The sequence below is a fragment of the Eurosta solidaginis genome, chromosome 3, assembly GCF_040869045.1.
Source record: "Eurosta solidaginis isolate ZX-2024a chromosome 3, ASM4086904v1, whole genome shotgun sequence".
Lineage (NCBI taxonomy): Eukaryota > Metazoa > Arthropoda > Insecta > Diptera > Tephritidae > Eurosta > Eurosta solidaginis.
In genome coordinates, this window is record NC_090321.1 from 236,115,268 (window position 1) to 236,134,293 (window position 19,026).

A 19,026-nucleotide genomic window follows, 5' to 3' on the forward strand; every position below is an offset into this window, starting at 1 on the left:
ATATTGGCTGCAATAACTGCTCAAACATCGACAGTAACATCCAAGATGGAAGCGCAAGAGGCACGTATAACAGAAATGTCATCACAAATATCCACCAACATGTAATCTCAGCTGGAATCGCAGGAGACACGCATAACATCCAAGATTGAAGCACAAGAAACGCGTATGTCAGAAATGTCGACACAGATTACATCGAAGATTGAAGCACAAGAAACGCGTATGTCAGAAATGTCGACACAGATTACATCGAAGATTGAAGTACAAGAAACGCGTATGGCAGAAATGTCGACACAAATTACATCAAAGATGGAGACACAACTGAAAGAACAAGAGGCACGCATAACAGTACAACTCGAAGCGCAAGAGGCGCGTATATCATCAAAACTCGAAGCACGTATGGACGAGAAAATAACGCAGTTTGAGGAAAAAATCGAAGCCGAGGTGGATGCTTTGAGAGGTCGTATACAAGAGTTGCAATTAAACCGACCAGCTGTTTCAGCAAGCAATACAAAGGTAAAAACACCATCCTTTGACGGTTCTGTTCCTTTCCAGGTCTTTAAGCTACATTTTGAGAAGACCGCAGCAGTGAACAACTGGAATACGGAAAATAAAGTTGCTGCACTGTTCGTGGCATTGAAGGGGCCAGCAGCGGAAATTCTATAGACGATTCCCGAAGGAGAGCGGAACAATTATGAAGCATTGATGGCTGCTGTAGAACGGCGTTATGGAAGCGAGCATAGAAAACAGATATTCCAAATTGAGTTGCAAAACCGCTACCAAAAAGCAAATGAGACATTGCAGGAGTTTGCTTCAGATATTGAAAGATTGGCTCATCTTGCAAATGCGGACGCACCCGTGGAATACACTGAAAGGGTAAAAATCCAGAGTTTCATAAATGGCATACGGGACGTGGAAATGAAGCGAGCTACAAACGCACACCCAAAGCTGACATTTGCTGAAACGGTATCACATGCATTGACTCAGGAAACGGCCTCACTATTGAGTAAACCAGCATACAAAGCTCATCGTGTAGAAGTGGAAAGACCAGATTGGGTAGACACTATTTTGGAAGCACTGAAGGGATCACAACAGAAAAATGCCGGAGTTATTAAATGTTTCAAGTGCGGAAACCCAGGTCATATTTCACGACATTGCATCAGAGGTCCCAATAGCTCCAACAATGTGGGTGGTCGTAAACGCAGAGCTGAAGGTGATGAGCAAATATCCAAGACCACTCAATCGTTAAACTAAATCGAGTCAGTCGCAAGGGGCGACAGCTGGCTCCCGCAATTGAATGCCCCATAATCTCTATCTCGCAGATTGGAAGAAGATCGAGCAATCTTACTGTTGGAGGACATGTGGACGGAAAGGAACGGTTACTGACTGTAGATACGGGTGCATCTCATTCCATCATTCGAGCGGATTTAGTCAACAAAAATATAAGACCATTGCTTGGAGAAAGATTACGTACAGCCACGGGAGAGGACACCCAGGTAATTGGAGAAGTAGAATGTGAAGTCACAATTGGGAACGTCACGGTAGTACACAATTTTATAGTGGCAGAAATTGTTGATGAAATCATAATTGGAGTGGACTTCTTAATCGACCAGGGCATCAAGATCGACATGCAGAACAAGACGATGCGATATAAAAACATGGATGTACCACTTAATTTCGGCTACGAAAGAGGCTACAGCAGTAAACGAGTGCTGGTGGAAGAGAGTCAGCAAATACCACCAAAATCCGAAGCAGTCATCTGGGCAAAGGTTGATGGAGATTGTGGGACAAACAAATTGTGGGTTGTCGAAGCAGCAAACAAATCAGCACTAAACATACTTGTAGGAAAAACCCTGGCTATGACAAAACAAGATGGACGTATTCCGGTAAGAGTACTCAATGAGTTCAAGTCACCACTCAAACTGACTAAAGGAGCTATTTTGGGAAGATGCCAAGAGGCTGAAGTAGTTATTAACTGTGAACAGCTCCAGGAACACGTTTCAGCTAGTAATACTGATCTTTCAAATGACATCACGGCATGGATGCAGGGGCTAGAGGAAGCATATCAGAGTAAGGCAAAACAACTGCTCCTAAAGTACGCGAACATATTTGACCAGGATGATTCTAAACCAGGCCGCACCAACGTTGTGAAACATCAAATTGACACTGGAGATACGAGGCCGATCCGTCAAGCTCCGCGTAGTGTTCCACTGGCGAAGCGGGAAGTTGTGAGTCAAATCATTCAAGAAATGAGCGACAGCGGCGTCAGAAAAAGAAGGATGGAAAAATGAGGATGGACAGGAGAAGGTAGTTGCATATTACAGCCGTTCGATTGGAAAACCAGAGAGGAACTACTGTGTTACGCGGAGAGAGCTCTTGGCATTGGTAGAGTGAATTAAACATTTTCACAAATACCTCTACGGCCAGCGATTCCGTGTCAGGACAGATCACGCAGCGTTGAAATGGCTTCTGCAGTTCCGTAATCCGGAAGGACAATTGGCACGGTGGATCGAGCGACTACAAAGCTACGACTTTTCCATTGAGCATCGAAAAGGTAGTACCCATGGAAATGCTGATGCAATGTCACGAAGACCATGTAGTCTGGAATGCAAGCACTGCTCAAAGGCCGAGGCTAAAGAAGACATTATAGATGTCCGGCTAATGACTATAACGTGTACGGATGAATGGGACAAAGAACAACTAAGAAAGTGTCAGCTAGAAGATACAGATCTGTCACATGTTATGCAAGGGCTCGAACGAAACGAAAGACCAAGTAGAGAGGAGATGTCAGCAGAGAGTCCCATTGCTAAGTCATATTGGGCACAGTGGAACAGTTTAGAATTGATATCCGGTTACTTGCATCGAGTATGGGAGAGTGAGGATGGTCAATGCAAGAAGAAACTGATAGTTGTTCCCAGGAAGAGGATTCCTGACGTGCTCAGCGAGCTGAACAATGGTCCAACTGGAGGTCATCTTGGAATCACGAAGACACTCGAAAAAATTAAGCAGAGATTCTATTGGGTTGGTTGCCGTCAGTCGGTCACCGAGTGGATTGCCAACTGCGAGGTATGCAACAGAGCGAAAGGGCCCAAAACCCGAAGTCATGGCCAGATGAAGCAGTATATTTCAGGTGCACCATTTGAAAGGATCGCCATGGATGTCGCAGGTCCATTTCCTACTAGCAACCGCGGAAACAAATACGTACCGGTGGTTATGGATTATTTCAGTAAATGGCCAGAGGTATACCCAATCCCAAACCAAGAAGCAGAAACAGTAGCAGAAGTGGTTAAAAACGAATGGGTTGCAAGGTATGGTGTACCAATGGAGTTACATTCTGACCAAGGCAGGAATTTTGAATCAGCTGTGTTCCAAGAAATGTGCAAGAAGTTGGGCATTCGAAAAACACGGACAACTGCATTGCATCCTCAGTCCGATGGTATGGTGGAACGCTTCAATAGAACATTGGAGGAGCATTTAAGGAAAGTTGTAGACAAGTACCATAAGGACTGGGATACACACATATCATTATTCTTGATAGCCTACCGATCGGCAGTACATGACACAACGGGCCAAACTCCCGCAAAGGTAATTTTTGGCAATGACCTTGGACTGCCAGCTGATTTGTAGTATGGGATAGATGCCGATGCGGAGAGGAATGTCAAGAAATCCACTGGTGTCTTGGAAGAAGAGCTGAGAGAGATACACGATCTGGTAAGGCAACGAGCAAAGATTATGAGTGACAAGATGAAAGCGAGGTACGATAAAGCAATTAATTCGGAAGGGTTTCAGGAAGGAGATTTGGTGCTGCTATACAACCCACAACGAAAAAAAGGTTTGTCCCCGAAATTGCAGTGTAACTGGGAAGGCCCATACAAAGTTGTAAAACGGATCAACGATGTAGTGTACCGCATACAAACCACTACCAAACCACGAACCAAAATGAAAGTGGTTCATTTGGAGAGATTAGCAGCGTTTAGATCGAGAGATTTGTCTGACCGGGACGATCAGACTTAGGTGGAGGGCAGTGTCACGGATATTAACATCACTAAGGCGATGCCAAGGCCACGATAAGCAGTATTTACGTCAATAATCAAATCATGTATACACATATATAAGGCAGCCGAAAGATGTCACACACAGATGCATTTACTTATACGCCTATGTATGCGCGAGAGACTGTAAACTACAAACATTCACATAAATAATTCAATCATTATGTACATATCTACATAAACGAATAAATAATTGCGTCTACACATATGTACGTATACGAGCAGCGGAGCGGCAATGCACAAACACATGCATATATCTTATCTGAGTTGTCACAAGAGAGAGCAATAATTTGTGCACGTAGTTGTGGCTGGCGATTTTGTAGCCGAAACTAACTAGTAAATTCTGGAAATCGAAGAGCCTAGAAGTATGCAGCGTAAACTATAAAAGCGGGGCAGGCGAGTAAGAAGTAATTCAGTTTGATTTAAGTTGTCAAGCAGTTGCAATTAAGGCGATATCTAGCGAGCAATAGCAGTATTATTTTGAATAGTAGAGTTTCATTGAGCTATCAATCAGTGTGGTTATTAAGCAAGCTATTCGTTGCACAATTTGAGTGTATTGTGAAGTACTTTAATAAAGGCCATTTTGCATTATTACAAATTGGAGTTATTTATTCAACAGTTTAGTGATTCGAACTTAGCAGAGGATTGCAAATAAGAGGATTTGCAAGTAAAATCGTTTCAATAGTAAACAATGGTCAACGCAGTCAATTTTGTATTCAATGTTCTTTTGTTTTTTTGTTGGGATGTTATTATTTATTGTTTTGTATAGCTTCCCTACGTTGTTCCTCTTCTTGAAGCCAAACCGTATGTTGTTTGTGTACGATTTGAGTTTTTAGTTATCTTCTGGGTTATGTTTTGGTAATATGATATTGAAAAGGTTTTTATGTCTATTTGTTGTTGTTGGTTGTTGGTATTGATTTGGGTATTTGACGTATTAGTGTTGTTGTTTGGTTCTTGATACCTGTTGAGTAGCCTGTATATCAATTTCTTTGGGTAATTATTACCTTTTAGAATATCTACAATTATCTTTTTGTTTTTGCAGTGATATTTTGGATCGCTGATGTTATATACTCTGTTTATTAACCCTTTGGCGGTGCTAATTTTTTGTGACAGTGGGTGGATAGACATATAATTTAATATGCGACCCGAAGATACTGGTTTCCGATACCAGTCAGTATTAAAACTTCCGTCTTCAGTATTCCTATAAACGGTCATATCCAGGAACGGTAGTATGTTATCGTGTTCCTGTTCATATGTGAACTCGATTCCCTTCTCTGTACAGTTAAAAATTCCAAATACCGACGGGAGGATGCCTTCTGGTATTACCAAGTATAAGTCGTCTACGTATTTTTTATAATGGTTATGTTAAAACCTAGTTGTTTATTTACTTTTTTTACTTTACAGGAAATTTCCGTCAACTAGATTATACTACTCCGACTCTTCCTCTAGACAACAAATTCTACATCAGAATACCAGAGCGGCACAAATGGGTGATATTTCCAACCCCTACTCAGACTCCACAACATTTTTCACGGCTGGCTCCAAACTGAATGACAATGTGGGCAGTGGCATCAGCGCAAGAGATCTTTAGCTCTTCTTTAGTATTACGCAACCATTGCAGCGTATTTCGTGCAGAATAAACAGCCATAAAGGATGATACCTGATGGGCATTATCTAAGAATCTCGAGACCGTTGCAATTAACTCCAACAGTCAAGGTGCGATCATATGTAGCTCTTCAGATCAGGAGCACTTTCTCGTTCCAATAGAATACATACATCCGCTAAACGAACTAGCAGCTCGGTGCAACGCAACGGTCATGTGCGTCCCGGGTCAAATTGGTGTGCCTAGGAACTTTATTGCTGATAAAATAGCGAAGAAAGACACTAAAGAGACCGAAGCAATTCAGTAAAGGCACATCGTTCCTCATATTGCCACGGACAAACACGTGGTGTGAGGCCTTCGTTTATATATGCGCTAGAATCTACCTGTGAGGTGTATCGACAAACTTTGCCGCGCATAAATGAGAACCTAACTAGGCTCCTTATCAATCTCAATCGTTTCTCCTTAGGTTAGTTGATCGAAACAACCGGACACTGCCTGATGAGAGTACACGTCGAACGATCTGTAGGGATGAGGATGAGATATAAAGCTTTAAACGATTCCTCAGCAAATGCCCGGATCTAGCCAGAACACGTATGAAATGGCTGAACAAGCACTTCATCGGCTGTTTAGCGGAGCTTGGTTTCAATGAAATCGAAGGCACCTGCGCAATTTGGTTGAATTTATCACATATACAAAGGAGAAAGGGCATTAGCTCATTCAGTGGTATCACCATGGGCCAGCTGACCTAAGTGCACCCCACGGCTCGAAGGTTGAGATTTTTGGAAAAAAAATTTTCAAAGTTGCTGGAATCACGCGACTAAGTAAGTTTGAAATATACTTTCAGCTAAGCTTAAAGCTTGAAGCTGGGAACGAAGTTTAAAACTTGATAACGATGTGACATAGGACTGAAAAAATTCGGTATTCAGGGGGGCTCAATTCACAGCTTCCGCAACCGAATTGCCAACCTCAGAGGTGAGTCCTGTTACAAATATGAATGTGTCATACACATATTGAGCAGGCGAGGCTCAGGCGACCCAAGTTCCTCATGGAATCAGGGGATAGGGCGGGATGGCTTTTAAGGTGTAATGTGGTCATATAAAATCGTTTCCAAGATGGTCGGACTAATACCTTAATTATGCTTGTTACCTCCCCAAATCTTTCGGGAGTGTTCAGCAACAACAACAGTGAAAAACTTCCGCCAGCTATTGTATGTATCGGATATTTGTTGACTTCATTGAAACTAGGCGGAGTAAATAAATTGTCCAGAACTTTATAAAGGCGCGATACCCCCTCCCGCTTCCCCCTCTTCCCTAGAGGCTAGCCTATTAGTTGTCAGATTTCTCGATTCTCTAGAATTTAAATTCTCACACTTTTTTACACGGAAGAGAATCTGAACAATCCTTCGAAAAATAAATGTCAAAAATCAAGACGAATTCTGTTTTACTTATAATTTGTACTTTGTTAGTTAAAATTGATTGCGCTGCAAAACTGCATACTCAAAAATATTCAGGAAACTTGAAATACAAAATTTCTAAATGTTTGTTTTTTTTTAATCATATCGAAAAATAAAATCTGATCAACGAAATCTAAAAAAAGTTACCACTGATATTTTTCTGTTCGCTGCTGAGATGGAGTACTAAACTTCATCCTTCCATTGTTAAAGTAACAGAAAATATACAACGGACTACCGATTCAATATCGTAAGCAATATTTCTTGCTGGCTATTAAAGAATTTGAAATGCCAAAGTGTCAAGGAGATTTGAAGTGCGAGTTTAGCATATTCTAATGTAACAAGTAATGAAGGCTAAGTTCGGGTGTAACCGAACATTACATACTCAGCTGAGAGCTTTGGAGACAAAATAAGGGAAAATCCCCATGTAGGAAAATGAAAGTAGGGTAACCCTGTAATGTGCTTGTATGACATGGGTATCAAATGGAAGGTATTAAAGAGTATTCTAAAAGGAAGTGGGCCTTAGTTCTATAGGTGGGTGCCTTTTCGAGATATCGCCATAAAGGTGGACCAGGGGTGATTCTAAACGTGTTTGTACGATATGGGTATCAAATGAAAGGTATTAATGAGGGTTTTAAAAGGGAGTGGCCCTTAGTTTTATATGTGAAGGGGTTTTCGAGATATCGAACAAAATGTGGACCAGGGTGACCCAGAATATCATCTGTTGAGTACCGCTAATTTATTTATATATATTATACCACGAACAGTATTCCTATCATGATTCCAAGGGCTTTTGACTTCGCCCTGCAAAACTTTTTCATTTTCTTCTACTTAATATGGTAGGTCTCACACCCATTTTATTAAGTTTTTTCTAAAGTTATATTTTGCTTCAAAAAACCAATCCAATCACCATGTGTCATCCCTTTTTTCGTATTTGGTATAAAATTATGGCATTTTTTCATTTTTCGTAATTTTCGATATCGAAAAATTGGGCGTGGTCATAATCGGATTTCGGCCATTTTGAATACCAAGAGAAAGTGAGTTCAGATAAGTACGTGAACTAAGTTTAGTAAAGATATATCGATTTTTGCTCAAGTTATCGTGTTAACGGCCGAGCGGAAAGACAGACGGTCGACTGTCTATAAAAACTGGGCGTGGCTTCAAATGATTTCACAGAAAACAGAATCTATGCCCCTACCAAATTTCACAAGGATTGGTAAATTTTTGTTCGACATATGGCATTAAAAGTATTCTAGACAAATTAAATGAAAAAGGGCGGAGCCACGCCCATTTTGGAATTTTCTTTTATTTTTGTATTTTGTTCCAGCATATCATTACTGGAGTTGAATGCTGACATAATTTACTTATATACTGTAAAGATATTCAATTTTTTGTTAAAATTTCACGACTGCCAAATTTCAGCTTGCAAAATTTTTAAATTACCTTTTTTTAAAAGTGGGCGGTGCCACGCCCATTGTCCAAAATTTTACTAATTTCTATTCTGCTTTAGCCGTATTTGGTAATGAATTATCGCACTTTTTCGGTTTTTCGAAATTTTCGATATCGAAAAAGTAGGTGTGGGTATAGTCCGATTTCGCTCATTTTAAATAGCGATCTGGGATGAGTGACCACGAATTTCATCAAGATACTTCAAAATTTGCTCAAGTTATCTTGTTAACGGACAGACGGACGGGCGAACGGACGGACGGACATGGCTAAATGAATATCTTTTTTCGCCCAGATCATTTTAATATATAGAAGTCTATATCTATCTCGATTAATTTATGCCGTTACGGATTACCGTTATGCGAACAAAATTAATATACTCTGTGAGCTCTGTGCAGCTGAGTATAAAAAGTACAGCTAATTCAATTAGTACCTCCCATTTGGCAAGAAATTGCTTACGCAACGCACAGCGTAAATAAATAGAATACAGTAAGTAGGCAATTTTGTTATGAAAAAATCATATTTTTTAAGAATGAAATAAGGTAAGCAATAAAAAAATTGTATTTTCCTTGAAATTCCCTAATGAACTGTTAATACGGTAAATATGCATAATTAGAGAGTAGACAGGTACTCTAATAAATTCAAGGCAAACGAAATTTATTTATTACTAGAAGACCCGGCAGACGTTGGCCTGACCTAAATTTGGCTTATCTGCATACATTTTAATAAGCTTTTTCCGTCTGACTCTGCCCTCCCCCCTCTTCACTTTTTCCTAATCCTTTTATACACTCCCTCCGTCTTTTTCACTTCATCTATCTCCATCTTCGTCTCATTCTCCTTCTCTCTTTTCTCTTCTCTCAATTGCTTCTCATTCTTCTGCATCCCTTATTGCTTGCCCAAGAGGGTGGTATCTATTTTCTTCCAGTCCCAGTCCCACTCCGAGTCTCAGACCCTGTCCTAGTCCTAATCCCAGTCCCAGTGCGCCTCTGGATAATATATTATTCTGTACTAAAGCACTCATCACCTGCTTTCATTTGATATACATATTGTATAAACACTGTCTAGGCATTTACTGGCCCACGTTTCGGCCTATATCTCTAGACCCTGTACGTCGATCGCAACCAAGGCTATGTAGTAACCACCTCGTGAGGTTTACGCAATTTGTGTGAAAGTTTGAAAAAAATCGACCGACGCATCTTTTCAAACACCGGCGACCAACTAACACACATTTTAGCCTTTCTTTTAATATATATAGATTTTAATTTTTCACACTTCACTATAATACTAAAACGAAATGCTTTTAAAATTCGGCTTAAAAATTGCACATGGAACAACTAAAGACTCTCCTGAATTTAAAAAAATGTCATAGTACCTCTAAATCGCGGGCCCCCTCAGAAACCCGCCTCCCCCCTCTCGGCCGTCCTGGTGATGCGCTATACTTGATATCATTCGCTATAATATTTATACTCAGTTGAGCAGAGCTCACAGAGTATATTAACTTTGATTGGATAACGGTTGGTTGTACAGGTATAAAGGAATCGAGATAGCTATAGACTTCCATATATCAAAATCATCAGGATCGAAAAAAAATTTGATTGAGCCATGTCCGTCCGTCCGTCCGTTAACACGATAACTTGAGTAAATTTTCAGGTATCTTGATGAAATTTGGTATGCAGGTTCCTGGGCACTTATCTCAGAACGCTATTTAAAATGAACGATATCGGACTATAACCACGCCCAATTTTTCGATATCGAAAATTTCGAAAACCCGAAAAAGTGCGATAATTCATTACCAAAGAGGGATAAAGCGATGAAACTTGGTAGGTGAGTTGAACTTATGAGGCAGAATAGAAAATTAGTAAAAGTTTGGACAATGGGGGTGGCAAGTTGTAATTTGACAGTCGTTGAAGATATCATGAAGAAATTTGGCAGAAACATACTACTATTACTATATGTATGCTTAATAAAAATTAGCAAAATCGAAGAACGACCCCGCCCACTTTTAAAAAAAAATTTTTTTTTAAATCAAATTTTAACAAAAAATTTTATATCTTTACAGTATATAAGTAAATTATGTCAACATTCAACTCCAGTAATTATATGGTGCAACAAAATACAAAAATAAAAGAAAATTTCATAATGGGCGTGGCTCCGCCCTTTTTCATTTAATTTGTCTAGGATACTTTTAATGCAATAAGTCGAACAAAAATTTACCAATACTTGTGAAATTTGGTAGGGGCTTAGAGTCTAGGACGATAACTTATTTCTGTGAAAAAGGGCGAAATCGGTTGAAGCCACGCCGAGTTTTTATACACAGTCGACCGCCTGTCCTTCCGCTCGGCCGTCAACACGATAACTTGAGCAAAACTCGATATATCTTTACTAAACTCAGTTCACGTACTTATCTGAACTCACTTTGTATTGGTATAAAAAATGGCCGAAATCCGACTATGACCACGCCCACTCTTTCGATATCGAAAATTACGAAAAATGAAAAAAATGCCATAATTCGAAAAAAGGGATGAAACATGGTAATTGGATTGGTTTATTGACGCAAAATATATCTTTAGAAAAAATCTTTGTAAAATGGGTGTGACACCTACCATATTAAGTAGAAGAAAATGAAAAGCGGTATACGACAGATGATGTTCTGTGTCACCCTGGTCCACATTTTGGTCGATATCTGGAAAACGCCTTCACATATGCAACTACCACCACTCCCTTGTAAAACCCTCATTAATACCTTTAATTTGATACCCATATCGTACAAACGCATTCTAGAGTCACCCCTGGTCCACCTTTATGGCGATATCTCGAAAAGGCGACCACCTCTACAACTACCACTACTTCCTTTTAAAACCCTCATTAATACCTTTCGTTTGATACCCATATCGTACAAACAAATTTTAGGGTCACCCCTGGTCCACCTTTATGACGATATATGGAAAAGCGTCCACCTATAGAACTAAGCCCACGCCCTTTTAAGATACTCATTAACACCTTTCATTTGATACCCATATCGTACAAACAAATTTTAGAGTCAGCCCTGGTCCATCTCTATGGCGATATCCCTAAATGGCGTCCACCTATAAACTTTGGCCCACTCCCTCATAAAATACTCTTTAATACCTTTCATTTGATACACATGTCATACAAACACATTCCAGGGTTACCCTCGGTTCATTTTCCTACATGGTTATATTCCCTTATGTTGTCACCATAGCTCTCAACTGTGTATGTAATGTTCGGTTACACCCGAACTTAACCTTCCTTACTTGTTTTTATTGATAAGCACGTTGTTTAATTAAACACCAACCAATTACACGGAAGTATATCCGCACCACCTGAAAATATGAGTGACATTGCGTATACGTAACATTTTATTATTACGTATAAACAAAAAAATTGTAATAAAATAATATTGCGACTATAAACTGAGATATAATCTATCCTATATTTCAAGTTAGATCAAACTACACACAGGGTGCAAAACAAATTCAAAATCGGTTCAGTAGTTTAGGAGTCAATCGCGGCCAAAAATTGTGACACGTGATTTTTATATATTAAGATAAATTTTAATAATATAAATAAATAATTGATTTTCATAATACAAATTTTGTAAAAATATTTTAAAAAGTATACAATAGAATTAAGGCGAATCTATACCAGGTGGTGGCAAAGCGAATTCAACCAGTTCGCCGTGCAGAAGAATGTCAAGTCAAATGAAAATTTCCATTGGTTTCGGTAAACTGACATATTGTTGTACAAGGCTTTGTATGGAAAGAAGAAGCAATCGGCTGTTGGGATAACACCACCTGGTACTGAATTCGCCTTACAATAGAATAGTTTACACAAAAAAAAATAAAAAATAGGTACTTTTTCTTGCATATCAAGAAATCAACTTAGCATAGCATAAATATAAACATATACATACGTATACAAACATATAAACATATACATAGTACTTAAAAACTTTCTAAAAGCTATTAAAGAATTTATTCGAAATTTAAAAAATGCGAAAAAATACTAACAAAAATATCATCAGTCTATCATCTCAAAGAAACATACACAACATGTGGCTCGATGGCTCTTCAACTCCTCCCGTTCTAACATTTCACTTTTACTTTCACATTCCCCGTTTCGATCTCTTTCTTTCAGCCACACTTTCGCTCTTCTTAACCAAACAAATTTGGTACAAACAACTTCTTTCGTTTACCATGTGTACGCTTGTATTTGGCCAATTGCGCTGCATTTGATGCAGAGCTTTGAGCGCTGCTGCTGCTTGCTGTCGCTGTGGCATCTGCACGTCTTTTGGCGAGTATGGCTGATTCCGGTATCGCGGTAATAAAACCATCTTCAACATAATAATAACCACGTCGCAGGCGGCTGAGATGATAATCGGTAATTGGTTGCTGATAAGGCACAATATATTCGCGATCAATCGTGTCTACATAACCATCATATAAGGTAACAGTGGGCTTGCCGTCTACATCGCCAATTAAATTGCAAATTGCAGCAAAAGTTAAGCAGATGAAAGCATAACATTTCTGAAATGAGAAAAAAATTGTATTTAATACTCCCTTTGGAGGTTATAATGCATTTCATTTACTTTTTTAATTTTATTTTAGTAAATTTTAACTTAGAAAACTCGAAAATTTTTGGGAAGGGCTTCTTCCTAAGAATTTTTATTTCAAATTAATATTAAACTTTTCAAAATTTTTCAAAAGTTAAATAATAATCTTTCAGGTTTTTAAATAAAGTTTATTTTGAAAAAGTGTTTTCTTTATTTCTATAAGTCTAGAATTTGCTCCTTTTCGACATTTGTAATTCGAAAAGAATAAAAGTTTCAAACGCTTCTTCAAATAAATTTTAGGGTTTCAAGACTCAGAGTCAATATTTTTCAAAATTAAGATACATTTTCTTTTCTAAATTAGTTAAACTCAAAAACTCCAAGGGTGTCTAAGCTTTGGTGATTCGACGGGCGAATAGTTTTTTTGTTATTATATTATTTGTTATTTAAGTGGGCTGTATATTATTTTGTTTAGAGAGAGGTCGCCATGCGCCTATTACATCTTGTATGTATTCATTGGGGCGAGCACTGAGGGCTCCAAGGTATTGGCTGCCGGTTGAGCCACCTTGTTTTGCTTTGAAAAATCCCGCTTTGGAATAAAAAATTTAAACAATGTCTTTAGAATATTTCACTAACCAGTTGAGAATTACCAGCACACTCAATGGCCAATCAAACAAACGAACGAAAATATTCATATTTTAAGTCACTTAAACAAAGGGATTTGACGATATTTAAAAAGTTATTACATTTTCTGCAATTTGGCAATTTGATGCAAAGAAGGGGTTTCACTTCAAAGTTTGTTTAATATTAAAAAAAATTCAATTTTTTTTTTTTTCAAAATCAAAACTAGAACGTTTCGAAATTACTGCATTTCTTATAATTTGATATTTATCACACGTAATATATGTTATCCATTTCGATTTTACTCAATTTTAAAAATTTGATTTTTATATTATTATTTTTTTCTGAAGTGTAGCTTCTTGGTTTTGAGTTTGAAAAAAAATAGTTCATTTTGGTTCCAACTCACCTTGCAATCCATTATACAACTCTCCCTCAAGTCAGTCCGGATTTATTAAGATTACATAAGTTTCAGTTTTTTAACGCTTATTATAAAGCACTTTTAACACTTTATTTTCTGCAATTATAGTATATCTTACATAAATTGTTTTTTTTTTAATGTTTTTTCTAATTGCTTCGTAGGTTTTAGTTATGGTTTCTTGTATTTTAGTTAATTAATTTGTTTAACAGTTTTTTCTTCTTCTTAAGTCCAAAGAATATTTTCAAATATTTTTAAATTTTCGCTCTTCACAAATCTAAGCTTCTTTCACTTCAATATCCAATTGCGTTCTGTTGATTATCCCATCAACGCACCTTTTATTTATATACGTAGCGGAAGCGTTAATTTGAAAAGCCCAAAGCCAAAACATTCAAAAATAACAGAAAGAAAACAAATAAGAAAGAACACAAAACAAAACAAAAAGAAGATCGAAGGGAGCGGAGCTCGCCCCCCTTTTACTCTTTACAACAACAACACAAACAAAATAATTTTTTTTATTCACATATGGCTGTGATATTTTAACAATTATTGCCTTTTTATTGACCACTCCAAATATTTACACCGTTACTGGAGTAATGATATTTATGGCAGCAGGGCAACAAATGAGTTCCCACCACCCAACATGACTGTTGGCATGTATACCGTGAAATATTCGAATGTATGTATGTAGAACTTAAAGAATTTTTATCTCTTTTTTTACAAATATTTGAAATTTTTTAAGTATATAGCATGAAATTAAATTTAATCAATTAATCAATATTTCGCCACAGCTATTTACTTACTGTTTATTTGTTTGGTGCCAAAAAGTTTATACTTATGTACTTTCTTGCATTCTTGTATGTGTTGAAATGAAAATTACTCATTGCCCCCTTCAAAGAATTTGAATTTTAGTCATTGCTTGGTAACGACCTTGGAAGCTAACTGATGAATTGATAACGTCCAAATTTTAAACTGGTATTTGTAAAAAGGACTTTTATTTGGAAATAAATGTACGTCGCTCCATTCAAGGCCTTGTTTTTTTAACGCCAAATAAGGATCAAGCGCAGTTTTGATATTGTAACGATTTTGGGAAGTTCCGCTTATTTGAAACCTTCTGCCAAAATTCGAATCGCTAAACTGTTGAATAAATTACTCCAACATTCAGTATTGCAAACTGGTCTTTATTTAGATTACTTTGCGAGTAGTACTTCACAACTTCGGCTGAAGACTACATGTGTGTGAGTGAGTTATCTCCCTGCAAAAAACGTGCGATTAATCCCAAAGTGAGTGGTCTCCGATTGATCTTCTTTGTTTACATTTGGTCATAATTGACCCCGTTTAGTCACTTTCGGGTACAGTTGGGATAAGTCAGGTTGAAATCAATGTAGCTCATTTTAAGAAATATTAAAAAAACGGCAACGAAATGAGTAAAATAAAAAAGATTACAGGTGTTTGAATCGAATTATTTAAGAGAAATGCGGATCCCTATACCGAAACTTACGACTACGCCGAATCCAGTACTCAAAGAACAGTACCCACAACTTGCGGAAGAGGAACGCATACGCCCCAGGGAAACGCGAGTCACTCTAGCTCAACTTCGTTCTGGATACTGTAACAGGTTAAACTCTTACCTATCCAGAATCAACCCCGACATACAAAATGTAAGCCCCGCTTGCAATGTGTCCCACATTACACCAACCATCACTTTAATTGTAAGGTGGAACCAACGCCTCTAACACCCCTTTCATTATGGTCCACCCCTGTTGAAACAGCAAGTTTCCTTGGACTCCCGGTAGAGGATATTGATGACAATTTGTGATCGGTCGCAGCTGTTAGGTGGGCCGAAGCACTGCTACAACAACAACTACGCCGGAGTTAGGGTTAAGTTTTCGAAGAATATTCTTATTCATTTTTGAAAAGCGGGCAAACAGCATGCATCAAATAGATTTGGTGGCTTGACAAACCCTTCGACTGTGTTTCTCATGGCAGAAAATTCGACTGGACCCTATTTGAGTCCTTATTGAACCGAAAAGGGAGCTAGTCTTCATATGTTCCCATATGGGTACAAAGGGGATTAGTCCTATCGACCCCTTTCGGATATAAATGGGTACAATTAATCTCTTCATAGGACATGCTCAAACAAAAGGGAACAGTTCAACTCATATAAAGAGATCAAAACTGGCATTGGTCGCATACTCCTTTGCGACTCAGCCCTGATTCATCCTAGACTAATCGCATTTTTTGCAGGGCTCTTCGTCGCCTTCTATGTATGTGTATAAATGAAGATTGATGTGCTAATGTACACAAGTGTAGCTTGCTTTAATGTTTTTGCCGCTGTGCCTTTATTGACTAACAGCTTAGTGATGCTAATATACGCCACAATATCAAGCTGGTAAATTGGTATTTGAAAAATATTTTAAACATAACGAATTTCTAAAAGCCACAACAAGAACCCCGTACCATCACGTCGTTCTCAGCAATATTTTGAAACCCTATATCCTAATTTGTTTGGAGAGCACTTCACTTCAAAATTACATATTTTCAAAAACGATCCATGTCCATATAAGTTCAATATATTTTAGTCTTATATTGTGCGTTTATGGAATAATGAGATAGAGTGATTTCACTTCCGAGATAGGGTTTTCTTCAAACAAATTCTGATATAGAGTGCTTTCGATTTGGCAGCCGAGATATTTTGCTTAGCCGCCGACATGTTCTTGAATTCTATGAGGCTCTCGAAAAATGCCATTCCATGGAATTATATTTTCTTATGGCAGCAATCTAGAAAATTTAACAGAAGAATCTCCACCGTTTCTTTCACCCCAGCAAGATAGTGTGTTCCAATCCCATCTATGAGGTATGTGTTCCCAAAGGTACAGTATCACAACTAGTCTAAACATGTCATTCTTATTCAACTGACTTCCTTGACCCTACACGTACATTCTTCGTCGTTTCGACGACGCCTGATTGCATTTTACTGTTTAACATAATTTCCGTTCTCTGTTTTTCTTTAATTTTTCGTACAGCTTTAGTCGTTGCTGAGCTTTAGTTGTGAGCGTACGTTCATCTGTGCTAGATACTTGTAAGCAGGGATGCACCTTAACGTTAAGCTAATCGTTTATCAAAAAATTTCCACCGTTTCCGTTGAAACACTTCGAAATATTATCGATAAAGAAATTATCAAGATAAATTGTATCTCGTTTTTAACCGAAACGAAAAGCTTTCGTTAACGTTAAAAACGTTAACAAAAACGTGATACTTTATGTTTGAATGGTGCTGGCAATGCTATAGCCATGGTGAAGCCGTAAGGTGGTAACAGCGAGCAGACATACACACAAACTCCATGTAATTTGTTTGTGTAATTCGTTGGTGGTAATGTCAAAAATACTCTGAGAAATGTTCGTATTGTCAAAATTCATGAGAAAAGTTGCAATCAGCTTGGCTAATGCTTTCACCTTTAATGACTCCGCCATACATTAGCTTTGCCAGCATAGTTTGAAATTAATAATCAACATAAACGATTTGACTTCGTTTTGATATGGCAGAAAACGAAACAAAATCATTTCGTTAATTTGACGTTCTTAACGTTAATAAACGAAACGAAATGACTTTGTTTCGTTTATTAACGTTAATTATCGTAACGAAATGACATCGGTTCGTTGGTTAAGCATGCCTGCTTGTAAGTACCGTTTTGAAAAATTTACGTCGTTGAAACGACGAAGAATGTCTTTTGTGTGACTTTTGCAATAAAATAATATTTTGCTTTTATGATTTTTTTATTTGTCTTATAAACTTGTAAATAATTTAATTCGACATGACTAAAAAAGCCTTTTTAAACGACGAGGAAATTCAAAAATTTCTCGCTGAGGATGATGACTTGATTGATTCGGATGAAGATGATTGTGCCATTGGCGAGCTTGAGACAGACTTGGGAGAGCTAAGTGACGAAGAAAATTCTTCTGAAGGGGTTTCTTCAGACGAATACGATATCCCGTTGAATGTGTTACTAGAAAATTCTAATATAATTACTTTATCAAAAACCATATTACGTGGAAAAAAACGCCATATGTGGCCGACGCAAAAAGCTAGGTCTTATAGATATGGGCAAAATATTGTACATCAAGTACGTGGTCCTACTCGCTTGGGCAAAAATATTGTAGATCGAATACAAGTTTTCAGACTTTTTATAACTGACGCCATAATTAAAGAAATTGTTGTGTGGACCAACGTCGAAATCAGCAAGCGATCGTATATTAATTCCACTGAAGCGGCGCAAAGAAAAGAAACAAACAATGACGAAATTGAAGCTTTGATCGGTATGTTAGCTTTAACAGCTGCAATGAAGGATAACCACCTCACATGTACAGAGTTATTTGATCCGCCCTGCTCTGGATCTAAATACTTATCCACAATGACTCATAACCGATTCAGATTTCTAATATCCTGCTTGCGATTTGACGATAAATCGGTATGCATACATCTGACAGCAGACAAATTGGCTCCGATAAGAAATGTATGGGACATTTTTATTCAAAAATGTCGGGAAAATTACACACCTGGACCATATATGACCATTGACGAGCAGTTAATTTCATTCAGAGGTAGATGTGGTTTTAAAATGTACATACCGAACAAACCAGCAAAATATGGGCTCAAAGTAGTAATGATGTGTGACAGTGGAACAAAATAGATTGTAGACGCTAAGACATGTTTAGGAAAAGGGTCAATCGTTTCTAATTTACCTCTTGCGGAAAACTATGTTAAAGAGCTAACAAAAAGCATCTACGGCAGAAATAGAAATGTCACCATGGATAATTGGTTCACTTCAGTCTCCTTGGCTAAATCTCTTTTAAAAGAACCATATAAATTAAC

The 19,026-nt window shown here is 37.9% G+C and overlaps 1 protein-coding gene across 1 annotated transcript; it reads right to left on the reverse strand.

The window, feature by feature from the left end:
• Positions 1 to 12,208: 12,208 nt before the first annotated feature.
• LOC137247024 (uncharacterized) lies at positions 12,209 to 14,446 on the reverse strand. The gene is made up of 2 exons (XM_067778089.1): positions 14,146 to 14,446; positions 12,209 to 13,095 (listed from the first exon to the last, which is right to left on the reverse strand). The coding sequence occupies exons 1-2, from the start codon at positions 14,155 to 14,157 to the stop codon at positions 12,724 to 12,726; spliced, it is 384 nt and encodes a 127-aa protein (XP_067634190.1). The 5' UTR covers positions 14,158 to 14,446; the 3' UTR covers positions 12,209 to 12,723.
• Positions 14,447 to 19,026: the final 4,580 nt, after the last annotated feature.